The 17,541-nt window shown below is 34.8% G+C and overlaps 3 protein-coding genes and 1 long non-coding RNA gene across 4 annotated transcripts; 2 read left to right on the forward strand and 2 right to left on the reverse strand.

Annotated features, from left to right (window-relative positions):
- Positions 1-590: 590 nt before the first annotated feature.
- Positions 591-8,175, forward strand: LOC145734006 (NFX1-type zinc finger-containing protein 1-like). The gene is made up of 12 exons (XM_081987066.1): positions 591-802; positions 973-1,862; positions 2,202-2,325; positions 2,378-2,572; positions 3,083-3,150; positions 3,211-3,427; positions 3,571-3,931; positions 3,986-4,268; positions 5,395-5,779; positions 5,942-6,183; positions 6,243-6,745; positions 7,955-8,175. Exons 2-11 carry the CDS (start codon positions 982-984, stop codon positions 6,703-6,705), a joined length of 3,219 nt encoding a protein of 1,072 aa, XP_081843192.1. The 5' UTR covers positions 591-802; positions 973-981; the 3' UTR covers positions 6,706-6,745; positions 7,955-8,175.
- Positions 8,176-8,283: 108 nt separating this feature from the next.
- Positions 8,284-15,760, reverse strand: Sym (symplekin scaffold protein). The gene is made up of 14 exons (XM_081987067.1): positions 15,558-15,760; positions 15,298-15,494; positions 13,698-14,087; positions 13,361-13,647; positions 12,838-13,310; positions 12,490-12,783; positions 10,969-11,161; positions 10,700-10,905; positions 10,503-10,649; positions 10,121-10,396; positions 9,872-10,069; positions 8,952-9,110; positions 8,569-8,856; positions 8,284-8,461 (listed from the first exon to the last, which is right to left on the reverse strand). The coding sequence occupies exons 1-14, from the start codon at positions 15,573-15,575 to the stop codon at positions 8,375-8,377; spliced, it is 3,213 nt and encodes a 1,070-aa protein (XP_081843193.1). The 5' UTR covers positions 15,576-15,760; the 3' UTR covers positions 8,284-8,374.
- Positions 15,761-16,054: 294 nt separating this feature from the next.
- EMC4 (ER membrane protein complex subunit 4) lies at positions 16,055-16,831 on the forward strand. Its single transcript, XM_081987089.1, has 2 exons — positions 16,055-16,255; positions 16,314-16,831. The coding sequence occupies exons 1-2, from the start codon at positions 16,203-16,205 to the stop codon at positions 16,771-16,773; spliced, it is 513 nt and encodes a 170-aa protein (XP_081843215.1). The 5' UTR covers positions 16,055-16,202; the 3' UTR covers positions 16,774-16,831.
- LOC145734029 (uncharacterized) lies at positions 16,785-17,352 on the reverse strand. The gene is made up of 3 exons (XR_014179323.1): positions 17,191-17,352; positions 17,082-17,135; positions 16,785-16,909 (listed from the first exon to the last, which is right to left on the reverse strand). It is a non-coding gene; the product is annotated as an uncharacterized LOC145734029 (long non-coding RNA).
- Positions 17,353-17,541: the final 189 nt, after the last annotated feature.

A 17,541-nucleotide genomic window follows, 5' to 3' on the forward strand; every position in this document is an offset into this window, starting at 1 on the left:
AACAGCTGTCATAGTAACCAAGTTATCACGTGTCAATTAAGAACACCTGTACATCTTAAAAGAAACATAGGAAAGGCGACAGTTTGGAGATTTCGACTGAGGAAATCGAGTCGACAGATCTGGCAACCCTGACTTCATATCTTTGTAGGTTATGGTGTAGTAGACATATTCGGTGAACCACCTAGTACATTTGATTTGATTTGATTACTGGTAAATTACTGAAAAAAAATAACAAAAAAGCATAACATTTAATAAAAAAATGGTATATGAAGGCCAATAACTTCAGTTAAATTACAAAACTGGTTAAATTAGAATATTTTCTGAAATTGGGTAGTACCAGTGAACTTCGGAACGTACTCCAACTGAAACCAGACTGATTCTTATCTATCTCTGTAGCCGTTCTCTACTAATGCGTTATATCTTAAGAGGCCAGAAAGAAAAACAACAAAACAACAAAATTCGTTGTTAGTGCTCTCTCTTTTCATTCGCGTTACAAGAAATGTGATAGAAATAATACTTTATCTGCATGTGAATAGTAGGGAACGCACTTTATTGAATTGAAAATATGCCAGTTTTTTGTTGTCCACTTATCACACGAAATTCCAGTTTAAAAGTGCTGAGTCCGAGGTTTTAAGTGATCGAACCAACACCATAAATGCAAAATGATTTAAAATTGCTGATTTATCTAGTGATAAGATTAGTAAAGTAAGTCGGTAATTACTTATTTAGAAAATTATTTTATATGTCTGGGAAACACCGGTCAGTGTATTACTACAAAATTTTCTAACCTTGTGCAATCTAGGTAAGTCTCATCTTATATCAATTTTTTTTGGTAATTTTAGAGCAAAACTGTACTGTTTCAGTTTTCAGTGACATTTTTAGTAATCACTACTAGTTTGCGCTAAAAATACCAAAAAAAACCTATTAATTGTACCAAATAAATGTTGTAAACAATAGTAACTAAATTCCTAGATAACAAAAATGTCATTTCGAGGGATAAGCCTGTATCCAAGCGCTAAAGAAATTAATCAGAGGCAAACAAATGTCCTACCCATTAACAAAGTGAAAGGGCCCTATGATGATTTGGACCACTACCTTTCCACTCATTTCACTTTACTAAGGGAAGATTTTCTTAAACCTATAAGGGAAGACTTGTGCGCCTACCTAGAGAATCCAGAAACGAGGCTAAAAAACATAAAAATTCATGAAGTGCACTTCATTCGCAGAGGAGTGAAAAGAGAAGACCTGTGCCAGTCTGTGGAAATCAAACGGGGAATCACCCATCCATCCTGGGAAATTAACCAAAAACGTTTCATGTTGGGCTCTTTACTGATTTTTTCTAAGGATAACTTCAAAACTGTCTTCTGTGGTCGAGTAGCTGACGCCCATAATGTATTATACAGGAAGATTTTGGTCAGTTTTGACCTACTAGTCACACTAAACTCAAACATTTCCTATCACATGATTGAGTGCAATAATTTCTTTGAACCATACTATCAAGTTCTGAAAGTTATACAGCAACTTGACAGTTTAAACTTTCCTTTAACTGATCATTTAGTTCATGCTGAAACTTCAGTCGGACTGCCTAAATACTTAAAAGGAGTTAAAGTGCGGGTGTCTGATTCCCAGTTGAATCCATCCCAACTGGTTGCAATGAATGCAGCCTTGTCCCAAAAACTGGTGATGATACAAGGACCCCCAGGGACGGGTAAAACGTTTTTAGGACTGAAAATTGCCAAGCAATTACTGGCTATGAGCAAACAATGGTGGGATGGGAGTCCTATCTTGGTGATCAGTTTTACTAATCATGCTTTAGACCAGTTTTTAGAAAACTTGACAAACAGTACTAATCGCATATTAAGGTTAGTTTAACTGTCATATATATACAGTGAATGTTGTAATTTTTCAATTATTTATAAAAATTTGAAAATCTGGAATTAAGACAAACATAATAACCTACAGTTTAAACTTTATGCTTATGTCCAGGCTGTCTAAAATTCTTTTTAAATTGCCAAAAAAAACCTTATTGTTTAAGCTTTCAAGTCAATTCTCCAAAAAATATGCAATAATATACAGGATGTTCATTAAAAATAAGCAAGTTGACATCTACTTCCAGTTAAGATTTCAAATTTGTATAAATATTTGATTGCAAGAAACTTTAATGAACGGTTTGGGTGTTTAAATAATGTGGTGAGTTATAGATTTGGTGGGCAGTCAAAAAACTCCAAAATGAAGAACTACACTGTAGCAGAATGTCGCCGAAGATATTACAATGAGAAACCAAATGAAAGGTACAGAAGACAATTGATGGGAAGAGTTTTTAAGGTCAGTTCTTTATATTTTTTAACGAAATACATTATATACACGTAAAAAACAGGAATTTCGATCAACGGAGACAACCATCAACTCATTAGGAAACCAAATGGACAATTTAGCCTCGTTACGACCCACTTGCATTTTTTACTTTAATGTTTTGAGTATCGGGGTGCCAGAAATTTCTGGTTGGTTCCATGTTAGTGATGACGCCCATATAATATCTTGGCTGTTGGAAGAGGATGGATCAATCGGTCAAGTAAGTGACTTCTTTTAAATTCTACAGGGCGTAGCAATGCTCCTTTATGAAAGGTTTTGGTCTTCAAAAGTAGTAATACAATATTGTTAGTTATTGTGCAACTTACTGACAATGACAATGAGTCAGGTTTAGTTCCAAAATTCTAGTCAAGGTCTTCCAGGTAAGCAACTGTGATCAATAAGAAAAATACACGTTACATACAGATTATGTGTAACTGAGTCATTGAACGATAATCTGTGTTGTTAGTACACTCATAACAAATCTACATACCATAAAATATTAATTATTAAACTTACTATCAATACTAAGAAAGATAAGAAATAAATCTTGATACAAGTGTTTTAAAGAAACTGTTACTGTAGAATTTGTAACAAAACTGTGATACCTTGTACTTTGTACTTAATTTAGCAGCAAATTATCAAGACTAGTTATTTGCTACACCCTGCGTATTGCAATTTAACGATTTTGCTAAAAATCTTTTGGGAAAGTTAAAATTACTTCTTTATTTAGGAACCTTTAACATTCTCGGGACCAGAGGATCGCAAAAATATCGTTCTCTTGTATAACAAGTACATAAAGTAAGCCCTTTTTTGTTGTTTAATATTTTTTTTTATAAAATTTATATTATTTAATTAAAGGGACAGTAGAAAATTGTCGCAGTACTGTATGCTATCTGTTTCTGTAATGAGTAGAAGCCTGCACGCGATCTATGATAAAATGGTAGAAATTAACAAGGGTATCGAAGCTATGAAGATGAAAAACTCGCAAACTAGGGAGTTCAGGGAGAAAAAACGCGAGCTGAAAGGCTTGTCCGCAGTGTACTACTATTTACTGCGCAAGATTAACTACTTGAAGGTTAGTGTATGTTTTTACTTTAGAAGTACAAACTTAACGCCCCCAAAGGGGAGCAAAACCAAATAAGTAAACCATTAATTGAAGTCAAAAGAAAGCCAATTTTCAAATACATTTTCGAGTTTAAGCTACATTTTTACGTTTAGGTTTGTTTGACAACGCCCTCAAGAGATCTGTTAGAACCTAACAAACTGAACCGCGCCGATCCTTTCAAAATGACCGTACGAGTGCGCTGGCAGCTCTATCGATACTGGTTGAACCAGTACGAGTCATACTTGAAAAACAAAATGGAAGATCTGATTTTGAACTATTTACCTTTGTACAAAAATTTCAATAAAGTTCAAGAAGACAACAATTTAGCATTGTTCAGACATCAAAAGATCATCGGCATGACTACCACAATGGCGGCCAGAATGCATTCGGTTCTCAAACAAGTCAAGTGTCCTATTGTCATCGTGGAGGAGGCTGCAGAGGTGCTGGAAGCCCACATAATCCCGGTCTTAACAGGTTGTAACCCACCGCAATACTTCGGGAAGAAACATCAATAATTAAGTCTTTCAGAACATTGCCAACATTTAATTTTGATCGGGGACCATAAACAGTTGAAACCAACTACAGCCGATTACGAAATCGAAACGGTGCACAAACTGGGGGTTAGCATGTTCGAGAGGCTGATCGAAAACAACGTGCAGTTTTACACTCTAAACATTCAGCATCGCATGCGACCAGAAATCTCCAGTTTGGTCACACCCAGTATCTATCCAGTGTTGCTCAACCACGAAAGCGTAACCAAATACCCGAAAATCGTAGGAATGAGCAAAAACTTGTATTTCGTCAGTCATTGGTAAGTTTTGTTGTTCCTGAAGTAGAGTTTGTCATTCACTCGAGTCATTAGTTAGTTAGTCTTCTTTATTTCTAATTATGGTCACAATATATTTCCTGTAACTACAAAAAACATACATGAAACACAAAGGGAAACAACGTCATTTTAAGGTGAGCGTACACCTAATAGTCTCTTACATAATCCCTGATACAATATGGCTCTAAATTAATTAACATCTGTTTTACCTTTTAAAAAGTTTCTCATTTCTTTCTAATTTTAAATCATTTTGTAATGTATTAAAAAGCTTCAAACAGGCATAGTATGGATTTTTTTCGGTTATAGTTAATCTGTGTATCGGATAATTTACATTTACGCTTCGAGTGTTATAACTATGATGTACCTCCAGATCAAACATACTTTTGTTTTTGAAAAAGAAAACTATACATTCATAAATATATAGTCCCCACACCGTCAGAATGCCATTAGCTTTGAAAACCCCCCTGCAGCTCTCACTGTATCCCATTTTCTTGACTATTCTAAGTGCTCGTTTTTGTAAAACAAAAATGTTTTCCATTAAGCTATTAGAACCCCAAAATATTATCACATACTTGAGCACAGATTCAAAGTTTGCGTAATATAGGATTTTTAATGTTCTTTCATTCATGTATTTCGCAGTAACTCGTATGCCATAGCAAACTGAACTAAGCTCTTTGTTTAACTCTAAAATATGATTTTATTGACCAGTTTAGGAATTCATCCAAATGAATTCCAAGAAATGTGGTATGTTCTACGAGCTCTGTATTTGATTGTCCAAAAGTTAGTGTTCCAGGTTTTTCAATTTTAAATTGTTTTGTTCTAAAGAGAAGAACCTTTGTTTTATTATTATTAAGTAATAATCTGTTACTTTTAAACCAATCTTGTGCTCTGCAAAATAAGTTTTCTCCCGATGGTGCTAGGCTTTCTACATTTCTTCCCCCTGTCAATAAATTCGTATCATCGGCATAACACGTCACATGCTCATTTTCTGAAAGCAGAATGTTGCTCAGGTCATTAAGAAATACAATGAATAAAATAGGTCCCAATATGCTTCCCTGTGCAATTCCAATTTTATTTTTTACATGACTGAATCGCCCTGTATCTTTTGTAGTCATCCAGAAAGCGGAGCGGGAGACACAAGCAAAAAGAACGTTCACGAAGCTGAATTTCTAATCAGGCTGGCCGCCTACTTACTTGAAAATGGCTATCAGTCTGATGACATTATCATTCTGGCTGCCTACCTAGGTCAAGTGGGGGCGCTGGCGCATGAGCAAGCTAATCAGCCTGACGGCAAAGTGAAAAAAATCAAAATAACCTCCGTGGACAATTTTCAAGGAGAGGAAAGCAAAATCATTTTGCTCAGTCTGGTGCGCAATAATCAACAGGGCAATATTGGATTCCTGTCAATTCATAATAGAGTGTGCGTAGCACTGAGCCGTGCTAGAGAAGGGATGTACATAATGGGCAACATTAATTTGTTGACTAGACATTCTCAGGTAAATCAATTCCGAAACAGTGATATTACTCATAAAATTTGGTTTTGACGAATAAGCGTAACTTTTGCTAATAAGCTCACTTGTAATAATTCAATATTGAGCAAAACCAAGGTAACGCATTTTTCTAAATTGGAGAATCAACTAACTCAAATTTCAAAACAGCTATGGAGGCAAATAAACAGATCATTGGAGGAACAAAACTCAGTGGGAACTCAACTGCCGTTAAAGTGTACCAAACATGGCCTCATCACTTTGGTAGAAAACGCCACCGATTTCGACCAGATGTCTCCCTACGGTGGTTGTGACCAACCGTGTGGCGATATTTTAACTTGCGGCCATCAGTGTAAAATGATCTGCCACCTGAACGATCATTCGACTTATCGATGCACGGAACGGTGCTCCAAGTATGTGGTGTGTCGTCTTCAGCGCGATTACATCATCAATGTGGTTTATTATTCCTCAGGTCCGTGTGCTCGCACCCCAATCACAAATGCCCCAACTTGTGCTACCAATCCTGTGGCGTTTGTACCCACCTACTGCAAGAGAAACTCGCATGCGGACATCGCGTGCGCTGTTTTATGGAAGAGCAACGCGACTACCGTTGTCTGGAAAGTGTCTACATCGAAGTTTCCTGCGGTCATAGACTGAAAATGTTGTGCAGTGAAACGGACAGCGACTTTGACGAGGACGTAAACTGTTCCTTGTGCGACAGCGCTGCTGGGAAAAATAAGAAGAATACGAGCGCATCGTTTAGCGACAGTGTTCTAAACGATGTGGAGATTTTGGTAGGACAAATTAAGCTCGAAGACAGCTCAGACTCAGAGTCCGACGTCGAAATGCCGGAAAAGCCCGAAGATTTGGGGATATTTGTCGAGACGGCACCACCTAAAACTGAGAGGCGCAGACCAGTTTTGAGGTTTCGCTAGTACGTCCCGTTTGAGTCTCTTTAAAAAATGTTAATTACGGGTAAGCATTATATTTTTTTAATTTTCAACAATCTAGTAGGAGTCTCAGATGGCTTTTGTCCAGACTGTTGTCTACCAACCTTACTTAAAAGAATCATTATTAAGAATTTTATCCGCAAACCCTGATAATAAGAATCGAAAAAGATTTGTGACATTAAATAACGTCCTTCTTGATTGATGTAGGGTAGATTAGCCAGTAATTGACCAAACACATTTCAAAAAACAGTAATAAGTCAACTTAGAATAGCTTGCGGCGTTTCATTATTATAGTGGGACCATTCCGTAAAATAGGGAGTAAAATTGGCAACCGTTTAGTGCTAGTATATGCAAGGTGAGTGAGTATACATGCATTATTACAACATTAAAACATTTAATTATTTGGAGCTTTGTAGTAACAGAACATACAGAACTAAAGTGTTTTTCAGTTTTTAAATTCTTTAAAAGTATTTTTTTTGTATAAAAACACAGTGGTCAATTATTTGAATAAAATATGCCTAAGATCCTAGTAATTGTCCACCCTGGTGGTTAATTACTGGCACGTTGTTGTCTCACTTTTTTACAAGCAATACTTTACTAGTTATAAAAGAATAGAGTCAGGTTTGATAACATATTTGATAAAGTTATACGTTTTCACGATATTTAACCGCATAAACAGTTGTGGTCAATTAGTGGACTTTCTTTGTTTTGGCTTCAAAATCATGAAGAAAAAGAAAAGGCAAAACAGGAAAGAACATTATTAAAAGAAAGAAGAAAAACTCAAAAAGAGCAATAAAAAAAGAGTAAGAAAGCTAAGTTAGAAGATTCTAACACTCCTGACGGTAATGAATGAGAAAAAAGCAAGTTAACCAAGTTGCCAAGTTAATTTTATATATTTTTTTAAATATGGTCAATTAGTGGTAAAAACTGTGGTCAAATATAGGGTTCATGGTCACACCAACCCTATAGTACTTTTTCTTTTCATTAATTTATTTTTTTCATAATGACTGTATGTTTACAAGTATAAAGGACGTCCCTGGTTGCTGGTAATATTCAATTAGAATTAAAACAATTACCAAATGAGCTTTAGATTTTTTAAGTAAAAAAATTGCTTAACTGGTCAGTTACTGGCTAATCTACCCTAAAGTTGCAAACTTTGAAACCCACTTACGGACTAAAATTTTACTCCAAAACACCGACATTTTTTGAGTTAATACGTTTCAATCGTTTTCAGGTTGGTTCAAGCAGCATTTTTTCGAGGATTTCAGCCTCTTTAATTAGTTTAGTTAGTAATTTTAAGTCCATAAATCATATTCTTGTTCAGTGTTTACTTTATATAATTCTCGTTACTTTGATCATGTTACATATTTCACTGTTAATGTTTTTGTGTTAACTTACTTTTACCGCTGTTGATTAATGTCAGTATTTTACAATTATATTATACATTTTTTTGAATGTTTTGTTTTATTATTACTGCTATACCAGCCGAGTTGTTAGGAAATTAAGGAAGGCTAGAGTGTCTGACAAAAATGTAAGGTGCAATAATTATTGTTGTAAAATCTGATGATGGTTTACCATTTACCGTTTTATTAACACCTTAGACAAATAAAATTATTTATAACTTACGTACGCTTAGTTCTAAATGTTTTTGGCCTCACTCCATTCCTGGAGGTAACGGCTCCACTCGAGGCATGCTCGCTGGAGGGTGAACTGGTGGAGGTTTACCCAGATTTTCAGGGATCTGAAATAAAATGATACTGGATGTTACAAATTTAAAGGGGGAGTAATATGAGAACAACTCGCAAAGTTGTTTGGTTTCTCAAGTGAACTTAATAAAAATATTTTTACTTGATTAGGCTCGGGCGCTGCGCTTAAACTGGGAGATGGTTTTAGACTCGACGAAGCCGCATTCAATTTGCCTAGAATAATTTCTTGAACTTCCGAAGGAACGTGCAATCTTTGCGGTTCGGTAAACGTGTTCAAGTGATCTTGTAGCGGAACTTTCAAGTCGGGACACACCGTTAACACTTCAGTGAGCTGCGGGGCCGGCAACTGCATTAATACCGCGAAACTTTGCGGTTTTGTTCTTTGACAACATTTGATAAAACCTTCCCAAACAACTTTATGTTTCCAAATCTAGAAGAAAGTAAATTTTGAAATTACTTGCCAATCCTAAAGTACTACAGAATCGTACTGTGAATTATAAAAGCCTGAACGCAAATGACACTCACCTGTTTTACAATTAATCTTTGTAAAATATTCATAACAAAACCAGACAACCTTGGATAGCTTCCTAGTGCTTGGATAACCGTTCTCATTAAGAGTGTAGGTAGTGGAGTTTGATCCATCAGTTGTTGCAAAACTACAGCTAAGACTTCTTGAGTATAAACCTGCAACAAGATACTCAAATGACCATTGTAAATGGTTCTATTGCAGAAAGTATTTAAGCGTTTAAAATGAGGACTAATTGGAACTTAGTAAAATGTTATTTATTTTAATGCCCGTTTTGGACTAGTATCCAATTTCTTGTACAAGACCTTATATCATCTATTAAACCAAAATTGTATCAAATGTTAAATAATCTAGGGATTTACTTTCCTTTTTTATCACTAATTAATCTCATTAGAAGAATAAAAAAAATAAAATAATGGAGTAATATTACTGCTAATAGTATTGATAATGCTCAGTGGGTGCTAAACTGAGTGCAACATTTTGACATGTGAACATGGAACTGCTCATGCAGCTCTAAACAAGATTTAATGTGTATTTTCAGATTGTTCTAGTTTTAAGAAAGTTTTGTCATTTTATAGCTTCAGGGAAAAGATTTTGATAATTTCCAAGTTTAAGACAGATTAAAATAAACAAATACACATCAGGACTGTCCAAATTCTACTCATGCATCTATAAACCAGCATTTAATATGATTTACAACTGTATTAACAACAACTATGCTTATAAGCAAGTTTTGTAGTTATATAGCTTTACGGAGTGGCATTTGACAGTTACCACCATTGTGACAGATCAGTAAATCCACAGTTGCACGTCACCACTGCCAAAAAAACAACATAAAACTAAACAACGCATAATAATATGATTTACACTGATTTTAGTAATAGTAAACGCAGTTTAAAAACGAGATCTAGACACTTACCTGTTTTTCTTGCATACACAACGACACCGCTTTAATGATAGTCTTCAAATCTGCTTGGCTCGGATCAATCAAATGCAAAGCCACCAACAATTCAGTGGGCGAAATCGGACTATCACCGTGCTGTCCCAACAGTCGATTAAATACTTCTCGAACCACGACAGGATTCAGTTTGATCAATTTCGGCAAAGCCGCTATAATCTAAAACACGGAAGTTTGAAAATGTTCTGCAATTTCTACGAGTGCTCCTACTTCTTGTTTAGGCAATCCCGTCAAAACGGGAATAAGGAAGCGAACGTCAGACACTTTAGTGTTGTACAGCTGTTTAACTTTGTCAACCAGCTCAGCACTAGGCGCTCCCTTGTCGGTTAGAATGTGAATTACTCTTGTCACAAGAGTTTCCGATCCTTTAGTGCATTCTTCGACTAGTTTAATTAAGTCGGGACAGTCCATTCCCATTGATCTTACAGGATTTTCAATCAATCGAAGTATAATACGTTTAATTTCGGCGCTAGTTTGTATGTAAACCTGAATTCAGTGTTAGTTAAAAAAGAATTGATTTGTGATTGAAATTAAAAGAGAACATTATGTTAATTGATTCAATTCTAAAAAAAATCAATCATTTTCAACATACCTTGGCCAAATCATGAATAAGTGAAGTATTTACTGGAAGCAACGAAACGTACGGCAAAAGACACGCTTTAATAAAATCGTCACTCCAAACCTCACTTTTAATTCTGCCCTGATTATCTCCGCATAAACTTTCTGGAGGTTTTGAAAGCTAAAATCACCACGTCACCACAACCTTAAAAATATTGACACTTTACTAACCTTCAGGAACTCCATATTCATTTTGGCAAACTCTTCAATGATGAGTTTCAATTCAAAGTTTTTATGTAAATCTAAAACGTGACCGATAGCCGCGTCGCGAACTACATTAGACTCGTATGTAGTATAAGCCAATAAGGTGTTAAGGAAAGTTAATTGTTTTGGTGGTTTTCGCAACGTTAAGTCCCTGAGAAGTCCCAAAGCCCAACCTGTGTCAGGTGTGTTTGACAATTATTATTAAAGTATAGGCAAGATTTAAGAATGAAACTCACCAGAACGTTTCTCATCCCGGCAAATCATTTTAATTTCCTGAAGGGCCTCGTCTGTTACTGAGGGAGCTTCCAGTAATAGTCGAGAGAGTACTAAAGCATCATGCGATGATGATTGGATAAAGCTGCAGAGGAGAACGTTGTAACATTCTTCGGGCCTCATTCCTTTACGAAGTGGTGGAATTCTAGCAAATCCCTAAAAAAATATTTTTGTTTCTATTTTGTGATTTTTTTAGGGATCTTAATTGAGTGAACTGAACATTTAAAACAAGTCTGGTAAGGTTTAAGACAGTTGTAGAGGGCTCTGGAACTTTTCAAAAAGTTCTCAATAGCATTTAGAGGTTTTTGGCACATTCAAAAACGGTCCTAGAGACCTCTTAACATTTAAAACAAGTCTGGGAAGGTTTAAGAAACCTCTGACACTTTTTAGAAGTTTTACAATAGCATTTAGAAGTCTATAGACTTCTCAAAATGGTCCTAGATGCCTCTGGCAATTTAAAACAGTTCTGGAAAAGCTTAAGACAGATGCAGAGAGCTCTGAAACTTTTCAGAAAGTTCTCAGCAACATTTAGAGGTCTTTGGCACATTCAAATCGGTCCGAGAGACCTCTGAACATTTAAAACAAGTCTGGGAAGGTTTAAGACACTTGTAGAAGGTTCTGGCACTTATTAGAATGTTTAAAATAGCATTTAAAGGTCTATGGGACTTTCAAAACGATCTTAGAGGCCTCTGGCAATTTAGAACAGTTCTCTGAAAGCTTAAGACAGTTGTAAAGGGCCCTGAAACTTTTCAGAAAGTTCTCAGTAGCATTTAGAGGTCCTTGGTACATTCAAAAACGGTCCTAGAGGCTCTGACAATTTAAAACAAGTCTGGGACGGTTTCAAGACAGTTGTAGAAGCTTCTGACACTTTTTAGAAGGTTGTCAGTGGCATTTAGAGGTCTCCGACACTTTCAAAATGGCTCTAGAAGTTTCTGGTCATTTAATTAAATAAATACTTGAAGCGTTTGTTTAAACTCTGCAGAATCCATAATATATAACCAACCAATCAAAGTATATATACCGTTGGAAAAACTTCATCTTTATTTACACCATTTAGGCTTAGAATTTGTAAGGTAGAATGAAAAATGATACTTGGACTGTGACAGATCGTGCATGTCACAGTCGAAGTAACATTTTCCCTAGACTTGCTTAATTACGATCGGTGCATACAACGGTTAGAAAGCTAGACGGCTTCAAAGCTTTTCAGAACCCAACTTAAGTAGATCCTTTGAGATTTTATTTATTGGAACATATAAAAATTAAACCGATTAAATACCAAAAAAAAAAAACAAGGAAGCAGTTAGACAGAATACACAAGGTTTCTGATAATTTTAAAAAATTGTCCGGAGATTTCAGCTAGTTTCAAAATTTCTTTAGTTTGTCAATATGAAGCAAGTATTCTTGTGGAAGGAGAACATTTTGAAAAACCTCGTCTTTTCCTTGCAAAATAAATGAACATCTGAAATCTGACCATACCAACTTACCTGTGTAATGCTGTATTCTTCAAACAGCCAAGCCAAAGCAGTGTCAACATTCGAACGTAGATCAGACAGTAAATGGGTCAGAATAGTTTCGCGAACTGTTGAATTGAAACTGGAAGCCAGAGTTGTGATAATTTTCTGCTGTAAATTCTTATTTCTGCTTTTATCACAACGTATAAGCCTCCGCACTGCGGACACTAACAGCTTTTCTTTCGCGTCTCTACTTAAAGGTTTAGTAACTTCAGCTAGTTTCAATGATTTTGTTTTTGGTGGTTTTGGAACTTCTTTCTTGGCTGGCTGAAATTATTATTAAATAGCGGATAAAATTAAAAGCATGCTGGAAAAACATACCCTCTCATCTTCCCTTTTTGACTCTTCCGGATCTCTCTTCCGTTTGGGTGCTTCCAGCTTTTCTTCAACCACCTCTACTCCTGGGCCAACTTTTGCTTCAACAAATTGAGCGGCCAAAGCCTCAGCCAGATAGTCTTTTCCTATTCTACCACTTGACACATACTTTCCATAATCCTTAACAAAACTTGCTGGCATACTTAAAGGTAATTTTGGTATGTGGGTAAATATGAGATATATTGCTTTCTCTATGGTTATGTTATCTTTTATAAATCGTTCGTTAGCTTCTTGAGCAGTACGTGGAAGCGGCAAACTAGTTTCTGAGTCATCTTCTAATGAGACTACTTCTTGAACACGTTCAGTGCGAGATTTTTTCAAAGGCCTCTCATCAGGATCTCTTGAAAGTGTGCGTTTTTGGTACTTTCGTCGTTCCTCAGATTTTGGAATCATTTTGTTTATCTCGTTTTGTGAACATCCTAAAATTAACCAGTTAATTTGTATGGTAGTGGTGGAGATGTTTACTTGCCTAGCTCTAACAAAAGTGGAGTTAATCTGCTCAAGTGTTCATAAGCTCCAGGATGTCTGACTAAACCAGAAAGTTCAGTTTTTAACTTTTTCTTTACGGAGCTCACTTGAGTAGTTGTTAAAGTTGGAGGAAGGTTGTTATAGAGCTGTTCCAAAGCCTCCACAACCCTAGCCATAAATTCAGCCCGATTTTTTGCTATATTAGTCAAAACCCCGATGCATGCTAATAAGTTTGCACTGCTTATATGTGGGGAACCATGGAACTTCACCAGCAATTCAAACAAATTACTAGAAAACTTAACTGTTTCACGTGAATACAGCATGGAAATCACAATTACCTAGCCTCTTCTTCCAGTTTTCGTCGACGAGCAATCTTTAACGTTAAAGGTACATTGTCCAAAGAGAAGTCATTTTGTCTTTTATTCTCCGACTCATCAGGATAGGTTTGAAGTAAAACCACACACTCTAGAAACTTCACCGAGCTTGTTCGTATTCCATCATTGTCGCTGTCGATCATATTGGCAATTTCCAGCTTAATAGTGTGCAATTGCTTCCAACCCTCTTCCATTTCTTCAGTAATGGTCGGAGCTCTACATATCCATGCCAAAGTGCGACGGTAGATAGTGATAGCAGCTTGTATAACCCGTTTTTGAACTTGTACAGATTCGTCACACAACAACATGTGCAAGGTTACCATTATTTTTGGTATACAATTTTCCCGAACTTTACTGAAAATTAGTAGTATTACAAAATTATACAGTATTTACTGGCCGATTTCTAAGACAAAAATAATTCGATTTACCACCACTTACCTCAGGCAAAAAGTCTAGGGAAACAGAAATACCAAAAGTCAAAGTAATTTAAAATGGTCTTTTTTAACTAATTCAGGATCAACTTGGAGTTTTTTGGTAAAATTTGATATTCCGGGGATTTTTGAGGATGACAAATTTGATTATCAAAAAACCTATATAAACTTTAAAAGCACTCAAATTATGTAAAACTAATGTTGGTCCTTTAGACCTATGTCTGCTTTAGCATGGTAGATTGGTAGATGTAAAATTGATCCATCATGGCTTAATTAAAAATTGGGTAGTATAATACAGTTTTTTTCTAACAACAATCAATCTTTAAGCTAGGGATGATGTTTATTGAAAAGAACCACAAACATCCTAACCTAAACAGCATCTTTGCATTAAAAAAACAGTAAAAACTAATTTTTTCCCACATCCTGTATAGTAAAGTAACACACCAATTAACCCAAAGTTATTCTCATTAAAAAAAGCTTATCTCAAGCTCCATACCAGTGAAAGCCAACTTCCCAATTCTCCCTTCAATTTTTCTATTCAAAATGAAATTCTAATAAATTCTCTGGTTTGATAGTGCATTTGAAATGAGCAGTTTTTCTTAAGACCCTTTTTTAAAAGTGGAACTATCAGAAAAACTTGTTTTTGAGTTGTGAAGGATTACAATAGAAAGCAAAAAATACCTTAAAAATTTATTATTTTCAAGCTATATAAAATAAGCTTACTTTTGAAAAAATAGAATTTCATTATTGTATGTATTAGTAAAAAAAGTAATGTCAATAATCTTTATAGAAAATGAATGGGTTTGTCTGACATTGGTTAGTGACTGTGATTCTAAAAAATATCAATATCATGTTCCTTCAATGCTCTATGCTAAGTCTACCTGTGCAGCATTCACATAATTTAAGCACAGTGTATAGTGTGTGATTGATCAAAAAAAGCAGCTTTCAGCTTGCTGCAATTTATGCAAATACCATGAGACAAGTACAACAAATAATGTGAAAACAAATGTAACAATGATGAAATAAGCATAAAGTGCAATAGAATTTTAATATAAAAAATAAAACAAAACCTTTACACCAGATTTATTTAAAGAAGAACTTAAACACTTTTTTTCAAATCAAGTTTCACTTACCATAACTCTTCAATAAACCCAACTAAGTTTCTTTTCATCTCCTGTTGCTTGTCAGATACAAATCCTAATACATTTGGTAAATATTTCGGAAGCAAATGTGGTGCTTTATAGAGTAACAACTCTTTAATTTTTGCCAGATACTGAACCTTTTCAGTAGCCTGATAGCTAATAAGGACATTGTTGATATTTTCCACCACCTAATGAAAGTAAAAATACGTATTTAACAAAAAAAATTACAAGTAAACCAAACAGAAACATACCAGTTCTTCATCAGACATTTTTAATTAGTAAATAAAACGAGTGTTAAGAAGAAACAAAACTGTCACCTACAATATCTTTAAAAAAATGGTAATTCAACTCATTTACAGTTAACTCAAAAATACAACAAATGTTATTTTTTGATACAGAAAAAACTTAATAATATTTTGGAAAAACACCAAAGACAAAAGGGTTAGGTTAGTTTAAAAACTTAGGTTAACGGTTAAACATGACAGGAGTTCTGTCATAACTATAGAGCTGTGCAGCTGTGACAATTTCGATGTTTTGTTCGAATACAATAAAAGCAGAGACAAGCTCTTTAGTCGAAAGTTCGAAAAAAATATATATATTAGGACTATATGTAAGTGAAGAAATAATTTTAAAAGAATTACAATAAATAGTAATTAGTGTTAAAAAAAAATTAGATGAGTATGACGTCACGAATGAAGTTATCGATCGATCATGTAATTCACAATCACATTGTCATAATTTGACATTTGACATTAAAATACAATTGCTCTGTTTTGTTGGTTATTTAATTTGTATCAACCAAAAATTGTTTTTATTAAATTTGTCTTCGTTTCCAAAAATCGAATTGACTAAACACAGAATTGTATTAACCTTGAAAAGTGTTTTTTTATATTAATATGGCCACTAAACCTACAAACAAGAGGCAAAAATGGAGTTTGGAGAATATAAAGTTAGTATTACTTGTTAGCATCCTAATTTTTTGTGGTCATCATATTAACCTTCCTTAGGTCTAAAGCAACATCAGATCTACCATCACCTCCAGCTTATTCTTCATCAGCAGTTAGTACTACTGCAGAAGTATCAAAGAAAACCAATGTTTCCCGCCTTATCACCAAAAAGTCCTGGGATCTTGCCCTTGCACCCTTAAAACAGGTGCCCATGAACCTGTTCATTTCTTATATGGCAGGCAACTCAATATCCATATTTCCAATAATGATGGTGGGAATGTTATTGATGAGACCTGTTCAAGCAATTTGGGCCACCAAAAGCACTTTCAAAATGATGGAAACATCAAGTGCTATATTGCAAATGATTGTTTATGTTTTTGGAAACTTGGTTAATATGGCTTTGGCTTTGTATAAGTGTCACAGTATGGGGTTGTTACCAACTCATGCCAGTGACTGGTTAGCTTTTGTAGAGCCTCCATTGAGGAATGAATATTTAGGTGGGGGTGTAGTATTGCACTGATTAGCCCAGTAAATTATTGAATTAGGTTTATTAAACTATTAAATAAAAATATGTGTAGCAGTTATGGTTTTTTATGACTGTCTGCAAAATCCTTGATCTTCTCATAAAGGGCTGTAGGATCATCCACTCTTGGAATCTGAAAATAAATTTGTAACTGAATCAGGGATTCCAACAGTTTAAATATAGTAAAGTTTTCAAGAAAATTAGGTATACCTACTTCTTTGTTCTCAAACTCTACAAAATAGTGTTTGCTCTTGATTTGAATGAATAAGGAAATTTCTACCTTTTATATTCTAACACAAACTTACATCATAGTTTTGACTAACATAAATTCCTGTGTAAACACCAACTAAAAATGTTAGCTGAAAATGAAAAAAACAGTTATGGGTTGAAGAAGTATTTTTTTAAATAACTTACCAGACCTCTAACCATTTTCGAAATATATGAGCAACAAATAAATAACAAGTATAGCTTTATTATAGAAACAAATTTAATAAATTGAGAAATAGGCAAAATTAGGAAAAATCAATAGTCAGCTGAGATTGACAACTCTAAAGTTTTAAAATAAAGTAGAGATGGAAGCCAGGCACATGAATACGTCGATAATTCGTTCATCGTTTTGACTGTTTTTATATTTTTAAGACGGAACAGAAAAACCAGACAACAAACTGTACTTTTCAGTTTTTTTTCATTAATCAGCCTCTGACAGTATGCCACTTCTAATAAACTCAATAAACTAAACCAAATTTGAACAGATTTGTGTATAAT

This window comes from Ips typographus, linkage group LG9, assembly GCF_016097725.1.
Source record: "Ips typographus isolate SLU linkage group LG9, UJ_Ityp_2.0, whole genome shotgun sequence".
NCBI classification, from domain to species: domain Eukaryota; kingdom Metazoa; phylum Arthropoda; class Insecta; order Coleoptera; family Curculionidae; genus Ips; species Ips typographus.

Excerpts from the sequence above, each read along its gene's own strand:
- LOC145734006 (XM_081987066.1), top strand. The coding sequence starts at position 982 with ATGTCATTTCGAGGGATAAGCCTGTATCCAAGCGCTAAAGAAATTAAT. Across the intron at positions 2,573-3,082 it reads AGGATGGATCAATCGGTCAA|GAACCTTTAACATTCTCGGG; the intron begins GTAAGTGACTTC and ends TTCTTTATTTAG. Across the intron at positions 5,780-5,941 it reads TGTTGACTAGACATTCTCAG|CTATGGAGGCAAATAAACAG; the intron begins GTAAATCAATTC and ends ATTTCAAAACAG.
- EMC4 (XM_081987089.1), top strand. The coding sequence starts at position 16,203 with ATGGCCACTAAACCTACAAACAAGAGGCAAAAATGGAGTTTGGAGAAT. Across the intron at positions 16,256-16,313 it reads TGGAGTTTGGAGAATATAAA|GTCTAAAGCAACATCAGATC; the intron begins GTTAGTATTACT and ends AACCTTCCTTAG.
- Sym (XM_081987067.1), bottom strand. Across the intron at positions 14,088-15,297 it reads GGGTTTATTGAAGAGTTATG|TAAAGTTCGGGAAAATTGTA; the intron begins GTAAGTGAAACT and ends ACTAATTTTCAG. Across the intron at positions 8,857-8,951 it reads AAAGATTAATTGTAAAACAG|ATTTGGAAACATAAAGTTGT; the intron begins GTGAGTGTCATT and ends ACTTTCTTCTAG.